A 16,977-nucleotide genomic window follows, 5' to 3' on the forward strand; every position below is an offset into this window, starting at 1 on the left:
AATGACATGTGGGAAATGTTCGGCCTTTGGGTATTCGCTGCAATCATAAAATACGTGAATATTCATGCTGCATAAAATAGTGAATTCAGTGCATGCATGCTCGCTTACGAGCGCACATACATGTACATGTACATGTCCGCCGGACGGTTCTTGCATAACCCGGACACGATTGCATAATGCAAAAGTGTCCGGAGCGGACAGTATCGCATGGCGGACAAAATTGCATCTGACACCGGCCGCAATTTTCTTTTCCGCACTACGATTTTTCTCAATCGATTAAAAAAAGGGATAAACAGGGAAAACAATTTTTCAGGATGGCAATTCCATGATCCAATGTGCAGGGGAACAAAATTGCTCCTAGGCGCACCGGGGAGTGCCGCCTAATACTGCATTAACTGCAATAACTCTGTAAAAAGGCGAAAGGAAAGTTTTATCGGACACAAAGGCTTACCCCATTCTATGTTACTTATGACTGTTTTTTCTTTTCTTTTTTTCTCAATATTAATATAAAAAACATGAGCTTTACAGCCGGTCTACCAGTGTGTATACATGTAGTAGGCCTACAGACGTGCGAATAGGCCTACGCAATCTATTCAAAATGGTATACATTTCATGCAATATAGAGAGAAAGGTCTCACGCACATAACATCACATAGTTTTTGTAGGCTTATGGAGTTTTTTTTTCTTCCATTAAAACAATTCATATTATGTAAAACAAATCTGCATTCTAGCAACAGTTCAAAATTATAACATGGAGTCATTGTGTAATACTCCTATACTGTGGCCATCATGGATTCTCCATTTGAAAACTCCCTCTCAAGAAGAAAATCCAGTAAGTAACCGCAAAAACTTTCTGGGTCTACTCGGTTTGAGCTGATGCTTTCCCTTAGAGATACAGGCAGGGGTAGGGTTTCCATAACAGATGGGTCCCCGAGGTGATGAGGTCCAATGCCGCGCCTCAGTGTCTGCCGGCAGAGGTGGCCAAGAGACGGCACAGTTCGGGAGACGTGACGGACGATTTCGGTGATCTCATCGTACAATTGAGTCGACAGGGACAGTGGGTTGTTGCTGACGGCAAACACCTGCCCTGGAGGAATGGACGGCGTGGTTGTCATGTAGGAGGCAAGGAGAACCACGGACCGGATGTTAGCGTTGTTGATGTGCGTCTGGTGTGAGAAGAGAAACTCTATCAGAGCACTCCTACCCATCTTGTTCAATAAGTCGGGGTTAGAGCCTTTGGTAAGAAGAGTCGATACCAGTTGGAAGTCGACCATGCGGCCGGCAACAGCGTAATGAAGTGCGGTGTTGCCGAGGTGATCTTGCTCGTTCAAGTCCCCGTCGTACTGGAGGATCCCAGTGATATTGTTGAACTTCTCTAAATCAGGGAACTCTACATATGCATTGACTGCAGTGTGCAAGATGAACGGGATAGCGTCGATCCTCCCTTGCAGAACGCCCATATCAAGGAACCGACGGAAAACCACTTCGTGCCCGGAGATTAGTGCCATGGCTGCGGGGGTTTCTCCGTACCTGTTCAGGACATTCGGATTGGCTCCGTGGGATAGCAGCACCTCTACGATCGCCTCTCGACCTGCTTCGCAAGCTCTATGCAGAGGGGTACCCATGTCGACCTGACTGCGGATGTTCAAATCAGCACCTGGTGCTGAGCACAGTATCTCAACACAGTGATGGCTGCCGCATGCCCATCGTTTCAACAGCTGGGAGCGATCGGTACAGCAGTGAAAATGCAAGGAATGGCAGAACTCTGGATTCTTGGCAGCGTGGTGGAGTGCTGATTCCCCTTTGGAGTCTAGAACGTTGGGTGAGGCACCAGCCCGGAGGAGCAGAATCAACATGTCGGGTCGGCCCCGACTAGCGGCTTCATGGAGTAGGCAGAGACTCGTGGGAGGTTCACTTCGACAGAATCCAGTCATAGGAGCAAGGCTGGCCAGTCGAGGTGCTACCAATCGAGCAGGGAACAGCTCATCCACGCTGCCGGTAACTACCACATCAAGACACCGTCTGAAGTCATTCAGTCTCCCCATGACGATGCAATTGTGAAGTTCAGTCAGCCTTTCGAGGTGATCTACTGATGATACTCGTTGGTGAATCGGCTCACCACGGGACGTCGATGCTGAAGAAGCAAACGTCAGCAAGCGGTTCTCACTGCTGAAAGCTAGTCCGTCTACAGCACTAGCTGACACCCGTCTTGGATTTGGCCAAATGTTGGCAAGAAAGTTTCCCATGATAAATTATTATCCCGTCACCTGTTTACTTTTTGCAAGAGTCGATAATAATCTACACACGTTGTAACTAATGTTGCAGATACCACCCCCGGCCCAAGCCAAGCGCGTGTGGTAAACTTTTAGAAGCATTTTTGGCGCACGCGTTAACGGGGTCACAAAATGCCCGGGCCCCCACCCGGCCCAAACACAACATTTTCCGCAGAGCTCTACGCCACATTACTCTCAGGGCTCTATCAATGGTGCCACCACCACTCACAAAACCACCACTCACTAAAGAAACTTTTTGGTCACTGTGGTAGGAGATAATGTCCCCCGGAGACTCTGTCCGCCATTACGGCGAACAGTGTACAAACTTCTTCCGATAGCGCCCTCTGTTGAATTCTCCTCCTACAGCGCAGCCCGTGTATAATTTCCTACAACCGACTTGCTTCCCGTTTTGACATCAACGCAAACATTCCCGCCTGTTGGATCAAATTGGAATGTCACATTGTTCAGGTCATCTTTAATTATAGATAAAACGTAGAAATATCGAAACATATTTTTGGTTTTCCTTTTGGTAGTTTAGCATGATGGTAACAATATTGTGTTATCAAGATATATCATTTTGTTTTGGCAAAATTAATAACTTTTATCTATTGGTTTTCAACTAATATACTGGTACTATAAAAACAACCTGTCAACAGTTCGTAGCTTGTGGATAACAAATAAAGAAAACACAAGTAACAGAAACCAAGAACAAACCCCATTAATTTATGTGTCATTCTGCCCTTAAAGGAGGGTCGTAGAGATCGGTAAATACTTGGTAAACAAATTAATGACAGTATAAACTTTGTTTGGTGAGAAGCGCGACCGCTGTTTAGTTTTTTTCAACTCAAACATTTAAAGACATTGTACACCTTTGTAATGTCAAAGACCAGCTCTCACTGTATCCCAACACATTCATAAATTAATGACAAACCTGTGAAAAAACTTGGGCTCAATCGGTCTTGAAAGTTGCAAGAGAACAATGAAATAAAAAATACCCCTGCTGCAAAAGTTTGTGCCTTCAGATGAATAACAAGACTTCAGGCCCGAAGTGTCTTAATATTTAAGTGAGAAATTTTAATTTCTCACTACGTTCTTCGGAGGGTAGAGAGCCGTTTCTCACAGTTTTTTTAGTTAGATCAACAGCTCACCATTGCTCGTGACCAAGTACCTTTTTATGCTTATTCGAATACAAAAAGTGTCTGGTGCCTTTATCTCAGAAACGAATCACTCATGAAGCTTTTCTTAGATTTCTGACGGTTGGTGTAAGGCAGGTTGGTGTAAGGATTCGACATTCTTATGAGTATAAATATTTCTCTTTTAGACGCTGTATTCAGCTGGAACTTTCATATTATGTGACTTTCTTTTCTTACCCAAGACCAATGACCATAATAGACTGCGTGGATGCAGAAAGTGGACCTCGGATGCACGTTATGTTCATGTCGGCCCTATAATTATGCGCCAAATTCTCAATACCATAGTCATTATTTATAAGAATTACTCATTATAATAAAATATCTTGACTGTTACAGGAACTCCACAGGTAATTGTTAAGAATAATAGCTCCCTTGAACTGTTGAACTTCAACTAACCATAATATCTAGCAAACACAACACACGCACTGTCGTCATGTACAAACGATGATATCAAGATAATGATGTGATAACCTTTTCATATTATGATAAAGATTGTGTTGGACACTGACATGCAATTGGTCCGTCAGCTATTTATAAAGCTGTACTCGGTGTATGCCACGTCGTGTGTGACTTTGTTTGGGTTGTTGCCCTTGAATAATTTGAAGTTAAGCTGTATGCAAACTTCTGTTTTGTTAGTATTGTTTGAAGCTTTGCATAGTGTGGAGAAATAGGAAGAAACTACAAATAAATAGTTAACTGCGGGTACAACCATGTGTAAATGTATATTGGGGAAGTGTTGGCTCTGAAAGAAGAGTCAGTGTGGTTTTGACGTTTCAAACAGTATACAGTCTGCTCGTTTGTTGCTCTGCTCTTGTGTGCGATGTCCATGAACTGTGTTTACACTGGTTTTAACCGGCTCTCCTTATACATTATAATAAATTTGGGGTATTGATTTTTCGGCTGATGATGGAAACACAATTCAGCCGTTCTTGAATGCATGCTGCAGAAGGTACTATCTTCTGTGTCTATGTTATCTGCAGCTACTGAGCAAACTCCATCTGGTGGATCTCCAGCACAGCCTCACAGGCAGCAAGCATTTGATAACTTAAAGGAACACATTGCCTTGGATCGGTCGAGTTGGTCTTTGAAAAGCGTTTGTAACCGTTTTTTTATAAAATGCATATGGGTAGAAAGATGTTGTAAAAGTAGAATACAATGATCCACACAAACTTGCCTCAAAATTGCGTGGTTTTCTTTTTACCTCGTCGACTAACACGTCGGCCATTTATGGGGGTCAAAATTTTGACTCCCATAAATGGCCGACCGTGTTAGTTCGCACAGTAGAAGGAAAACCACGCAATTTCGAGGCAAACTTGTGTGGATCATTGTATTCTACTTTTAAAACATCTTTCCAACCATATGAAGTATATAAAAAACGGTTACAAACGCTTTTGTTTTGACCAACTCGTCCGATCCAAGGCAACGTGTTCCTTTAATTGATGCTTAAAGTCACAAACAGTTTCGACTGCTGTACAGATGGAAAAACTCAAAGAAGCTAAAATGGAGGGAGATCTTCACAACAGTGTGGTTGCAAAGACCGGGAAAGAGCAGGAGGTAAATATGGAGGATGGAGGAGGGGAGAGGGGCAACTGGTCCGGAAAACTCGACTTTGTGCTGTCCTGCGTGAGCTACGCCGTGGGTCTTGGTAACGTCTGGAGGTTTCCTTTCCTGTGCTATGAAGATGGTGGAGGTAGGTCAAAACACTTGGAGAACTTCGCAAACGCATATACAAAATGACAACTTCACAAAATACATTATGAGTGCAATGATTTTATTAAACCTTTTTTATTTTTTTATTATTTAAAGTGCCTAAACTAAAAAAAACTAAAAAACAAAAAACAACAACAACAACAACAACACAGAATTGAAGAACTATAGACTAGTGCCCAAACTGCAGTATGTGGATGTATCTATCCCGGCCGCCAACTGAGAACTAGTGGGACATAAGCAATAACCAAGCCATCGGTAATCCGAAATCGGTAACTATTTTTATCTTTTCAGGAGACGGACGACCGTAACTTATCTAGGGCCTTTTACCTAACAGAATTGACCTGTCTTAATCCAGGTCCCGTTGGGCTTGACCCTTTTCTGGGTCAGTATGACCCGGAGCTGTGTCAAAATTACCCACAAATAATTGGGTCAACGTGACGCAGAATACGGGTACGAACCCCACGTTTAACCACTTTCTTTTGCAATGTCACAGCCCGAGTTTTTGCCAACCCTGGTTGGAAAAAAGCCATAAATGCAAATCAAAAACAGGTCGTTACTGTTTGTAACAATGTACAAAAAAAATTCAACATTTGTATTGATTTTGTTGAAAACAAATCAATTAATTGGAGGTATTAATTTATTTAATTGGAAGTTTTCAGAACTCGTGAATTGTGAATCGTGAATGCCAACCAAGACGGTTTGTTTATCAACAAAAGAAAGGTCTATATAACAAACTGACAAAACCCATAACTTTTACTCTAGGTGCTTTTTTGATTCCCTACGTGATAATGATGCTTGTAGTCGGGTTGCCAATCTTCTACTTAGAGATGGCGATGGGGCAGTTCTCCAGCCTAGGATGCCTTAGTGTTTGGAAGTGCACCCCTATAGCTAAAGGTAAGGCAACAATTTATAGAGTCACTAGAAGCAATGAGCATCGGTGGCCCCAATGAAATCTGTCCCGCCGGAGAAGTTGTCCCCCATTGGAAATTCACTTTGGCTGAAGGAGAGTGATTCAAAAGAGGGCGCTATCCAAAGTAGTTTGTACACTGTTTTTCGTATGGGGGGGGGGGGGGGTACAGAATCTCCGGGGACAGAATATCCAGGGCGACAGTATCTTCTGCCACACCGTTTTATCAGACTGTTCAAGAGTTGTAATGACAGTATGGTACATTATAGCTGTTAGCGGTTATTTTTTAGCTGTTTGGAGTTACATTTTTTTCTCTCCAAATCCTCGCCTTGTTTTTAGTAGAAACAATACAATATTTCACCAAAATATTGTGGTTATTGTTTTCCTAGAAAACATGGAGGAATGTCTTTCGGGGTAAGCTTATTCGATTTCTCAAAACAGAGTCAGTAAGGAAATTAATTATTTCACAGGATGATATTGGTAGGCCTACTTTAAGCCGTTTTTTGTAAAAATAAACTTAGGAATTCAAAATTGAAAACCAGTTTTTGTTCGTATAAACCTTGCATTCAATGACCAATTTGTCAATCTTTCTCTTATATCCCAGGGCTTGGATTTGGTATGATAACAATGACATTCTTCGTTGCCACTTTCTACAATGTCATCATCGCCTACGCTCTGTTCTACCTCTTCGCCTCATTCACAAAGGAACTGCCATGGAAGACTTGCGACAACTACTGGAACACACCCAATTGTAGAGTCACCAAGGCCAGTGACAACTCTGGGATCAACGACACCTTCTTCAACGACACATTTGCCAATGACACGAGTGCCACTTACGACATCGCGAATGGAACAGCAAGTTTAAGTGACAATGACACAACTTCGAACGGTTCTTTTGTTGCGATTCGACCTAGCGAGGAATACTTCTAGTAAATAAATGCATATTTTTTTACTCTTAATTCAAATAAAAGATATATAATATACAACTAATAGTATACTTTTTGGAAGATTACGAGTTGTATGGTCTAAATAATTAATCGATTTTTTTGTCCCAGAAAGAACAACGGGCAAGTGCAGCCTTTTTGAAACTCGCTGGTTAATACTTCCAGTCACTTTTTCAAAATTCTAATCTGCGATGGCCCTAATTGTTTGACTATCAAACAACCATAAAAAGGCACAATTCCCCAAATTCCCATATCTTCCCAGAGGTAGAATAGTAAAAAAGATCAGAACATCGTTCTAACCACTCTAATGTTGTGCAATGTAATACAGAACCATATCATTCAGTTTCCATGTTATGCTAATCGCACAAGGCTGAACAAACTGTTTTATTCCTAAAACAAGGGAGGTTAGCACTTTCACTAAATGCATTCGAAAATAAAATTGCATGACCATCGGTTGGTCTTCATTAGTTAGTCTTGTAAGTATTTCCACTACCTTCCGTTTTGTTTTATCTTACACAGCGATTGTTTCAGCTTCTTTTCTTCCTGATTTTCCACGTGTAATTTCTTATTTTCATTGATTCCAATGTCATCTTTCCTCGACAATTTCCAGTAACCGTGTTCTAGACATGTCAGACGGTATAGACAAACTGGGTGAGGTGAAGTGGGACCTGACGTTGTGCCTCTTACTGGCTTGGCTTATAGTCTTCCTGTCTCTAGCAAAGGGAATACAGTCATCTGGAAAGGTACGTCTTAAAGGAATATTTCAGATTTTGTTTATGTAACAAAACAGTTTCTGGTAGTGTAAGCACTTAAAGGATTTGGATACATTTTCAAAATGTCCATAGATTTACATTAAACTTACAGGGTTTGAAGATAATGATAGTGGAAAGCTTCCCTTCAAATATTACTCACTGAGGTGCTGTAGTTTTTGAGAAATGAGTAAAACAATGTCATGAAAATACGTTTGTAAATGATTAAAATAATTTATTTTCATGACATTGTTTTACTTATTTCCCAAAAACTACAGCACCTCAGCACGTAGTATTTTCAGGGAAGCTTTCTACTATCATTATCTTCAAACTTTGTAAGTTTAGTGTAAATCTGTGGACATTGTGTTTTATGTCCTACAAAAGTTACATAGACCCTTTAATGTAATCCACCATTTATACTCAAACTGACAAACCTGTAGAAGTTTGAGATCGATCGGCCATCTGATGAAGAAAAAAAGAATGAAACGTTCACTGAACGGTGAACCTCAAACAGGAGTTTTAGTTTTATTTATTTGTAATCAAATATGACATTTCAGACAAAAATATTTCAAGCGATTTTTTATTCTATCATCATCATTAGACCGTATATGTAAATCTGTGATCTATATAGACGATTCTTTTCTTAGAAATTCAGTAAGTTAGTGTTCCTTTAATTTTGCTAAATAATTACTTGGTTTAAAAAGTACAGCAGCTGTAGATAAAATGCTTTTTGAGAAACCTTTCACTTCGGTTATGGAAAAATCTATCACTTTTACCTACCACTATTTGAATCTCAAAAGCGTTACCGTTGTAACGCTTATTCGATAGTGTATTCCAACGGCAGATTAAATATTCCTCCTGCGTGGACATTTTCGGCAACATCTCAAAAACGCTTCCACCTTTTGGAATGAATTTTCCACAGGTTAGTTTTATGGTATAATTATCCACAAGTAGGCCTATGATTGAAACAACAGTGAGTTCCAATTACCAAAATATGTACAGTCCCAAGTTCTCAATTGAAGTTCTCGAGTCTATTTGGCTGATCAGAAAATAACGAGTAATAGTGAATAATTTTCTTGACGAACAGCCTCACTCTAAAATTATTATTTCCGTGCAAAGGGTTGTTTTAGAACCTGTGGCTTAATGCAGGACAAAACTAAAGCAGAGGAAACCAGTCACAGATTTATGTGATACGGTATTTTGGTTAGTTGTTAATCATGTGTTTTTTTGACCTCGGCTGCTTTTAAGTATGGCTTAAAATTGCGTGATAACAATGTGTATCGTATCTTTGTTGGATTGTAATGGTTACATCATGGAGGACATATTATTAAACGTCAATATTTATTTTGGCATCAGCTCGAATGCCTAGAAATAGTCAGACTTGCATTGTCACTTATCAAAACATTCCCGTTATATTAGAGGAATATCAATTCCTGCCTCCAGCTCTCCTGAGTTATTTTCAGGTAGCCCCCTTAGAGTGTCTTTAAGCCTTGTTTAGGGCGAACTTAGTGCATTAAAAAAAATATGAGGCAACTGCAAAAGTTTTACATATCTCAAGATGACAGTTTTTTAAAATTTTGTATAACCTTCACCGGCCCTGTTCTAGTTGTAACCATCGTGTAAAATTATATCTATGGACAGAAAAAACAGTCAACAAGACATTTTACCCTCTATTATAAATCGGTACTTATTATTTACTCCCTTCTAAAATCCATCAATATATACGTATTTTGTCTCTTAAATGAATGCTGGCAGCTATCGTTTTATTATGTAGTTTCACAATAAGCAACCTTTTATGTAAACTTTAATAATGTGCAAGATTGTTTTAACTGATTTACACAGGTGGTGTATGTGACGTCAACCTTCCCTTATTTTGTTCTGGTGGCCCTCTTTATCCGTGGTATAACACTTGAGGGCGCTATAGATGGTATCGTTTTCTACATGAAACCCGATCCCGTGAAGCTTCTCTTACCCAAGGTAAGCATCATTATGGTTTTCCGAATTTCAGTGCATGGTTTGCTTAGAAAAACTCTTAAATATTAAAACCGATATTTAAATCTGCCTAACATCGGAAGTTTCCGGAGGACACACAGACGATGTCAATGCCTAACTTATGACAAAACCCTTTGTAAATTGACGAGGAGTTGTTTTAAGTTTGAATAAATTATTTCCTTCGTCGAAGAATGACAAAGCTCATAGATGAACATCAATGTGGACCTAGTAAAAATTAGTATTATTTGCTGGAAAACATGGCACAAACATAATATCATAATTTTCATTTATGTATTGAAAAGGTATGGCAAGACGCTGCAGTACAAGTATTCTTCTCTCTCGGTTGTACGTTCGGCACACTACATACGCTATCAAGTTACAACACGTGGCATCAGAATAGTCATAAGTGAGTCTTATCACCAAAAGCATGATCTACGCGCGTAATTCAAAATACACTTTAGTTGCACGAGTAGTTCAAGCCATCAGAGAGTGACAAAAATGCCATTTGGAAACGTGCATAATAATGTTCCAAGGCCAACAGAGAGCATAATCTTTGAGGCCTATAGCTGTGTAATAACAGGCCTGAAACTGTCCTTACGCGAACGAAGTATCAGCCCTTCAATAGTTCACGTTCACTTCAGGATGAACAATCATTTGACTGTAGGCCTAACTGTGCAATATTTTAACAGTCGTGATTCGGTTTTGTATGCGTAAGGATTTTAACAAATTTTGGTAGCCCCGATTGTTACTTTGAAAATGCACTGACGCCACATAGTGAACTTTTTTATTGTAAATCAGCATGTCTCCATACATTCTCCTGGGTCAGACACATTACCCGGATTCCAGGTCAGGAAGGGGGTGTAGACTTGATTCAAGTCCCGTTCTCGTGCGAGAGGTCCCTGGCATATCCGCCGTCAAAATGTAGCTAATGTGGTCCCGCAGTGCGGCACAGGTTGGGGTGTTTTCTAACGTTAGGCGATGGGAATGAAAATAATGGACTCCCACGTGATTGGGACTTGAGTCAAGTCTAGAGGAGGTGGGAAGGAGTGGGGGCTGGACTGACACAAGTTAATTGGGTCAGGCTCATCCAGAAACTGGTTTAAAATAATGGGTTCGTTTTTAACTCTGATTCTGCGTCAGTTTGTCAATTTGTGGGTCACTTTGACACAGATTCCGGGTCATACTGACCTAGAAATGGGTCAGGCCCCTACAGGACCTCCCGGAATCTGGGTCAAATCCAACATGGGACTTGTAATAGTTTATCCCTTTGCATTTTGACAGAGATGCTGTGATCGTAGCTTGGCTTGACTGTTTCACTAGCGTCTTCGGCGGGTTTGTTGTGTTCTCTGTGCTGGGATTTATGGCGCATGATGCTGGTACGACGGTGGATAAAGTCGTCGCTTCTGGTAAAACGGGATTCGTTGTTTCTCTTCCACACATCACATAACCTCTTGAAACCATTGAATCGCTTTCCTTCTTATGTTGACCTTTATTTATAATTTGACTGCAGTCTCTTACTTCCCAGATAAGGATTGAACCAGATCCGGGTCCCACATGGGTCTTGACCCTTTTCTTGGTCAGATGAATAAACATTTTACCCCAAAATGGATCAAACTGACGCAACACTCAAGTTAAATCCTATGTTTAACCACATTATGGGTCAGCTTGACACTGAAATTGGTCAGGACACTAGGACTGGTTGAGTTTGTAAATCTCATGTGGGGGCACGAGTTGTGAGCGGGACGGGTTGGGTTGGGTTTGGGTGGGACTGCCGCCTCTGCTTATACACCACTTCAATCTACACAATGGGTTGTTTAATGGTACCGTAGAAATAAAACACACACAATGCTCTAGTACGGATGTTATATATATACACACGCAAATGCTTTGGGGCAAGTCGTGCCATTGCCATTTTAGCCATATTGCAAAATGTCTCAACTTCATGATATTGTTCCTCAATCTAGTTTCTGGCACGCAGATCAGGCAAATGCGCTCGACATCCTCAGTGCACGTTCTGACTAACCACCCATCTTCTTATTTTCTTTATACAGGGCCCGGGCTGGCATTTATCGCCTACCCCGAAGCAATTGCAAGAATGCCACTAGCCCCTTTGTGGTCGATCTTGTTCTTTATCATGGTCTTTATGCTTGGGATTGGAAGTGAGGTGAGGTTCTAATATTTTCTAACTTATAATAATTTTGGTAATTGTCAAAGACCAGTCTTCTCACTTGATGTATCTCAACATATCCATAAAATAAAAAACCTGTGAAATTTGAGCTCAATTGGTCGTCGAAGTTGCGAGATAATGGTGAAAGAAAAAACACCCTTGTCACACGAAGTTGTGTGCTTTCAGGTGCTTGATTTCGAGATCTCAAATTCTAAACTTGAGGTCTCGAAATCAAATTCGTGGAAAATTACTTCTTTCTTGAAAACTACATTACTTCAGAGTGAGCCGTTTCTCACATTGTTTTATACTATCAACAGCTCCCCATTACTCGTTACCAAGTAAGTTTATATGCTAATAATTATTTTGAGTAATTACCAATAGTGTCCACTGCCTTTAAAGACTCCTGCAGCCGGTTTCACGAAACTCTAGGATGAATCCTAACTCGAGTTAGGACGAGTAACCCGTCCTAACTTAGGATGGGTTCAGTTCGTCCTACGTATTTGGATGCGGGACTCAACTCGTCCTAAGTCCTGAGATTAATCCTAAATTAAGAAGAGTTTGGTGAAATCGACGGCTGGTTACCAACTTTCCAGGGGTCGATTTCACAAAGAAAGTCCTATAACAGGACCAGTCCTATAGGACTCTTTAGGGACTATTAAAAACTTAAGGCAAGTCGTCCTAACTCGAGATAAGACTAGTCTTAACCCTTAGTGAAATCCACCCCTGTACAAACTTGCCTATGTGCCTATATATCATATTTCTGTATATTAAAGTGTACTTTATGTTTCTGTCTGAAGTTTACATTATTCGAAGCAATCATCACAGGCTTAGTGGATGAATTCGAGGGAAGCTTCAAGAATCTACGCAAGTACAAGACGCTGCTCACCCTTATCCTGTGTGTCGTCTGCTTTCTTCTTGGGCTACCCATGGTTACACAGGTAACAATATCAGAGGGTCTTGAGAACACTAGGTGGCAGAAGACTTGATTGCTAAAACCCATTTATTTTTTAAACTAGTGAGCCAAGAACTTATCAAATGGAAAATGACCTGAAAAATGTACTTGTTCTGCCCATCTATATAAAAACTATGGCATAGAAATGGCAGGGAAAACGAGTATTCTCCTCTGCGTTATTTTTCCCCGTGCTAAACACGGGTGGTCTTCTACGAACAAGATACAATTAATTTTGACTTTATATGCAATTCTATTGCTTTGCTTGTATGAAACTTCATGACTTAGAGATTTGAATGTTTGTTTTCTCCAGGGTGGTATACACATCGTGACACTGATGAACGCATTTGCTGCAAATATTTCCTTGCTTCTTGTGTCAACATTGGAGGTCATCATTGTTGGCCATTTCTATGGTAATGTTTGAATAATATTAACAGCGTGACATTGACCAGTCTATTTGTCCCCCCCCCCCTCTCCCACTGTCCCCGCCCACTGGTACAGTACAGTTGAACAAAATAATCCTCCCTTTTAAAGACAATGGACACTATTGGTAATATTTTCGTCTTCTCACTTAGTGTACGTCAACATATGATCAAAATAACAAACCTGTGAAGATTTGAACTCAAATGGTCGTCGAAGTTGCGAGATAATAATGGAAAAAAAAACACCCTTGTCACACGAAGTTGTGTGCATTCAGATGATTGATTTCGGGACCTCATAATTATATTCTGATGTCTCTAAATCAAATTCAAATATTTTAGTGAAAAATTACTTCCTTCTCGAAAACTACGTTACTTCTGAGGGAGCCGTTTCTCACAATGTTTTAGACCATCAACAGCTCTCCATTGCTTGTTACCAAGTAAAGTGTTTATGCTAACAAATATTTTGAGTAAAATGCCCAGTGCCTGGAAAGACCTGGCAATGATAAAGCGAGTGGAACAGTTTGGTGCAAACGCTGCAACATCTTTTTCAAAAGATCACCCTTTCCGGGCGGGGCATAGTGGAGGCATTTTCGAAGGACCAATGTCAGACATGGTTGTTATTGGTCAGTAGGCCTACATCAATCGATCAATTCACAATTCCTCCCTCATTAAATGATTACAAAAAATCTTCGGGGTTTTCTTAAAAGTGTCGCCATTCTGATGTTGTATATATTTTAATTTGACACAGGTGTCAACAGGTTTCTAGAGGATCTGAAATATATGCTTGGTTTCCAACTCAATAAATACTGGAAGATATCATGGTGGATTGTCACTCCTATTACACTGATGGTAAGACTCTTCAAAAGAAAACAAAATATGAAAAAATCAGTTATCAAAAAGAAGAATTTTTTTTTTGAAATAATTAAAAAATAGAAAAATCGACAAAGTAACAGAAGCCGTTCGTCTAACGCCCAAGTTTGTAGAGCGAAATATGCATCTGATTTTTGTATTTATTGTTATGGGTGTTAAAGGGAAGGTACACGTTTAGTAATTACTCAAAACAAAAAGTATTAACTTAAAAACTGACTTGTTAACGAGCATTGGAGAGCTGTTGATGTATACAATATTGTGGGAAACGAAAGAGGTTATTTCTCACTAAAATAATAAAAGACTTCTAGCTAGAAGTCTTTTATTCCTACCTGTGAAAGCACATAGATTCGTCCAACAAGGGTGTTTTTTCGTTCACCATTTTGTCGCAACTCCGATGACCAATTGAGCTCAAATTTCACAGGTTTGTTATTTTATGCATTAATGTTTGGATACACCAAGTGAGAAGACTGGTAAGGACACCGGTAATTGACAATTACCAAATGTGTACCTTCCCTTTAAAGTACAAATAAAATTTTATGATTCAACATTTATCTGTGATTAAATTCAGATTGCTTTTTAATTTTTTTTATAATTTTAGTTTTGAGTTTTGTTATGTTTTACATTCGCGGTACTTGTGGAGAACTGTAACTGAGCCAACAAGATATTCGTCTGTTTTATTTTGACAGTTAAGTGTTATTGGAAGTCATCATTGTCTTTCCAAATCGTTTTCGGCAATAAATTAAATTGTATAACCTCTCTTTCCCTTCGACTTTAGGCTCTCGTCATATCCTCCATTGTTGCTTATACACCACTAACATACGGTAATGGCGACCCTTACCCTGATTGGGCACTTGCTCTCGGCTGGCTCCTGACCATAACCTCACTCTTACCACCACTCATTTACCCTGTGTTTTACATGTGCGGACTACAGGGAACCATACTCGAGGTAAGAGATACGAAATCCTCTGATAACACACATACATGATTGGAGATTTGGGCCTTTTTTTTTATATACATGAATGACGTACTTTTTCTAAAATAGTTCCTGGCAAACGGACGGTTTTCTAATGAGTATCTCGTCATAGTAGAGTTTGCTAAATGTTACTTGAGCTGGGAACAATATATATTTTTTGAAAATATCATGTTAATTTATTTATAACCACAAACTGATATTATGCTAACAGGAAAGTAAGATTTGAAACTTTTCATCTTTAGGAGTAAAATCTGTCAAGGTTTGCAGAGTTACATCGACCTTTGTGGTTCTGGAAAACGTTTTTTTTTTAACATCTCGAAAGTTTATCCTTGAAACGATCAGAGCATACCGATCAAATCGTCGATTTCTTAAACCAAAGGTTCTTTTTTAGAACCACCAGAACTTATTAAGAGAGTTTTCAAACGTCATCAGTTTATATTGAGAAAACTTATTATTGTAACAAATAATGCACAAACTAATTTCGATTTTTGTTGTTGTCTTCTTTCATCCACGACAGCGGGTACGAATATCTCTGAAGCCAACACCAGACTGGGGACCTCATCTACATAAGCACAGAGTAGAGGCAGGTTACCAACCACTCAGGAGAAATGATCCAGAGGAGTGTGTTGAAATGCTCACGCAACAAAACCTACAGAAACAGCATGTAACGAGCTTGTGAATAACTATTGTTTGAAGTTTGAACATGTGAATGTACCTATACACTGTATGTACAAAGCTATAAATGCTTTGACTTTTCATTTGACTGGAACTTGCTGCAGTGATTTTCTTCGTCTTTCGTTTAATCTCTAGACCAAGGAGAACATTGCATGTATAAATCAAATTGGTAGTTTAGTGACTTCAAGCCACTTGATGGTGTTCTCTCGAGGTTTCTTGAGTCCCTGCTCGCCATTTGATGGTATGGTCAGGGCAGTAATATCAGAAGAAAGAAAACTGTATTAGGATAAGGGTTTGTAAAGCATGGTGACGGGGGCCTGCTGCAGCAGCAGTCTTGATGTCCTTAGCAGTATTCGTAAATATTTTTAAACACTTCAGAAGCGAACGATTTTCATTGAAAAATTTTCTTCATTATGTTAATATTATGCAAAGCTCTCTCAGTGGTCCACTGGCAAATACAGGTTAAAATGGCCAAAGACCAGTCAAAATTGTGCCGAGCAAGTCCGGCTGGCTGAGTATGAATCACCGATTGTTCATATCGCTTCAAACAAAAACGCGGGAAAGTCCCCCAGTGGTCAAAGGGAACCACCATGGACCGGTGAAAACGCTGGCAGACAAGATGGACCATGGAGGTAGAAACTGGTCCCCTGGCTAGTCATTGAGACAGTTAATGACAGACTTTGATTTTGGGTTTTGTATCGGTTGTATAGACGATGTGACGTGTGATATCACAAAGTCATGTTTACGAAAGAGGCACTAAGCCTGGACTGCCTGCAGGCACAATTGTACAGAGCCCAATGGAAGAAGACATACAACGTTATATTTTATGGAGATTGCACTGTGTCAACTTTTGGTATGATGAAAGGGGGCACATCTCAAAACTTGTCAAGCTTTTACTTTCATAACTCTTGGGATTTATGTGAAAATTATGACACAAAATGTCAACTTACCCATCATGACCAGTGCAGTATCTTGCCTGCCAGAAAAGTCAAAGAATTTTGAAAGGCCACACGTGTTGTAAACAAAGGTTACAACGTTTATTGAATTGTCCAACTGTGTACAATTCCATTCAATTCAATCATGGCAATACAACGACTACACCCTTAAGCCACGTGTTTGGTATCCACTTTCTTTGTGCCATATTACGCGAGGA

At 40.0% G+C, this 16,977-nt stretch overlaps 2 protein-coding genes across 2 annotated transcripts; one reads left to right on the plus strand and one right to left on the minus strand.

Moving 5' to 3' along the window:
- Positions 1-16: 16 nt before the first annotated feature.
- On the minus strand, positions 17-2,338 carry LOC139936215 (ankyrin repeat domain-containing protein 61-like). Its single transcript, XM_071930989.1, has one exon. It carries the CDS (start codon positions 2,244-2,246, stop codon positions 774-776), a length of 1,473 nt encoding a protein of 490 aa, XP_071787090.1. The 5' UTR covers positions 2,247-2,338; the 3' UTR covers positions 17-773.
- A 2,566-nt stretch (positions 2,339-4,904) lies between these two features.
- On the plus strand, positions 4,905-16,918 carry LOC139936520 (sodium- and chloride-dependent glycine transporter 2-like). Its single transcript, XM_071931351.1, has 13 exons — positions 4,905-5,156; positions 5,939-6,070; positions 6,688-7,012; positions 7,638-7,770; positions 9,619-9,753; positions 10,071-10,174; positions 11,050-11,174; positions 11,820-11,932; positions 12,733-12,873; positions 13,198-13,297; positions 14,055-14,155; positions 14,952-15,122; positions 15,667-16,918. The coding sequence occupies exons 1-13, from the start codon at positions 4,943-4,945 to the stop codon at positions 15,826-15,828; spliced, it is 1,956 nt and encodes a 651-aa protein (XP_071787452.1). The 5' UTR covers positions 4,905-4,942; the 3' UTR covers positions 15,829-16,918.
- Positions 16,919-16,977: the final 59 nt, after the last annotated feature.

This window comes from Asterias amurensis, chromosome 4, assembly GCF_032118995.1.
Source record: "Asterias amurensis chromosome 4, ASM3211899v1".
In the NCBI taxonomy this organism is placed as follows: domain Eukaryota; kingdom Metazoa; phylum Echinodermata; class Asteroidea; order Forcipulatida; family Asteriidae; genus Asterias; species Asterias amurensis.

Coding starts and splice junctions, on each gene's coding strand:
- LOC139936520 (XM_071931351.1), top strand. CDS start 4,943: ATGGAAAAACTCAAAGAAGCTAAAATGGAGGGAGATCTTCACAACAGT. Junction 7,771..9,618: donor GAATACAGTCATCTGGAAAG/GTACGTCTTAAA, acceptor TGATTTACACAG/GTGGTGTATGTGACGTCAAC. Junction 14,156..14,951: donor TCACTCCTATTACACTGATG/GTAAGACTCTTC, acceptor CTTCGACTTTAG/GCTCTCGTCATATCCTCCAT.
- LOC139936215 (XM_071930989.1), bottom strand. CDS start 2,246: ATGGGAAACTTTCTTGCCAACATTTGGCCAAATCCAAGACGGGTGTCA.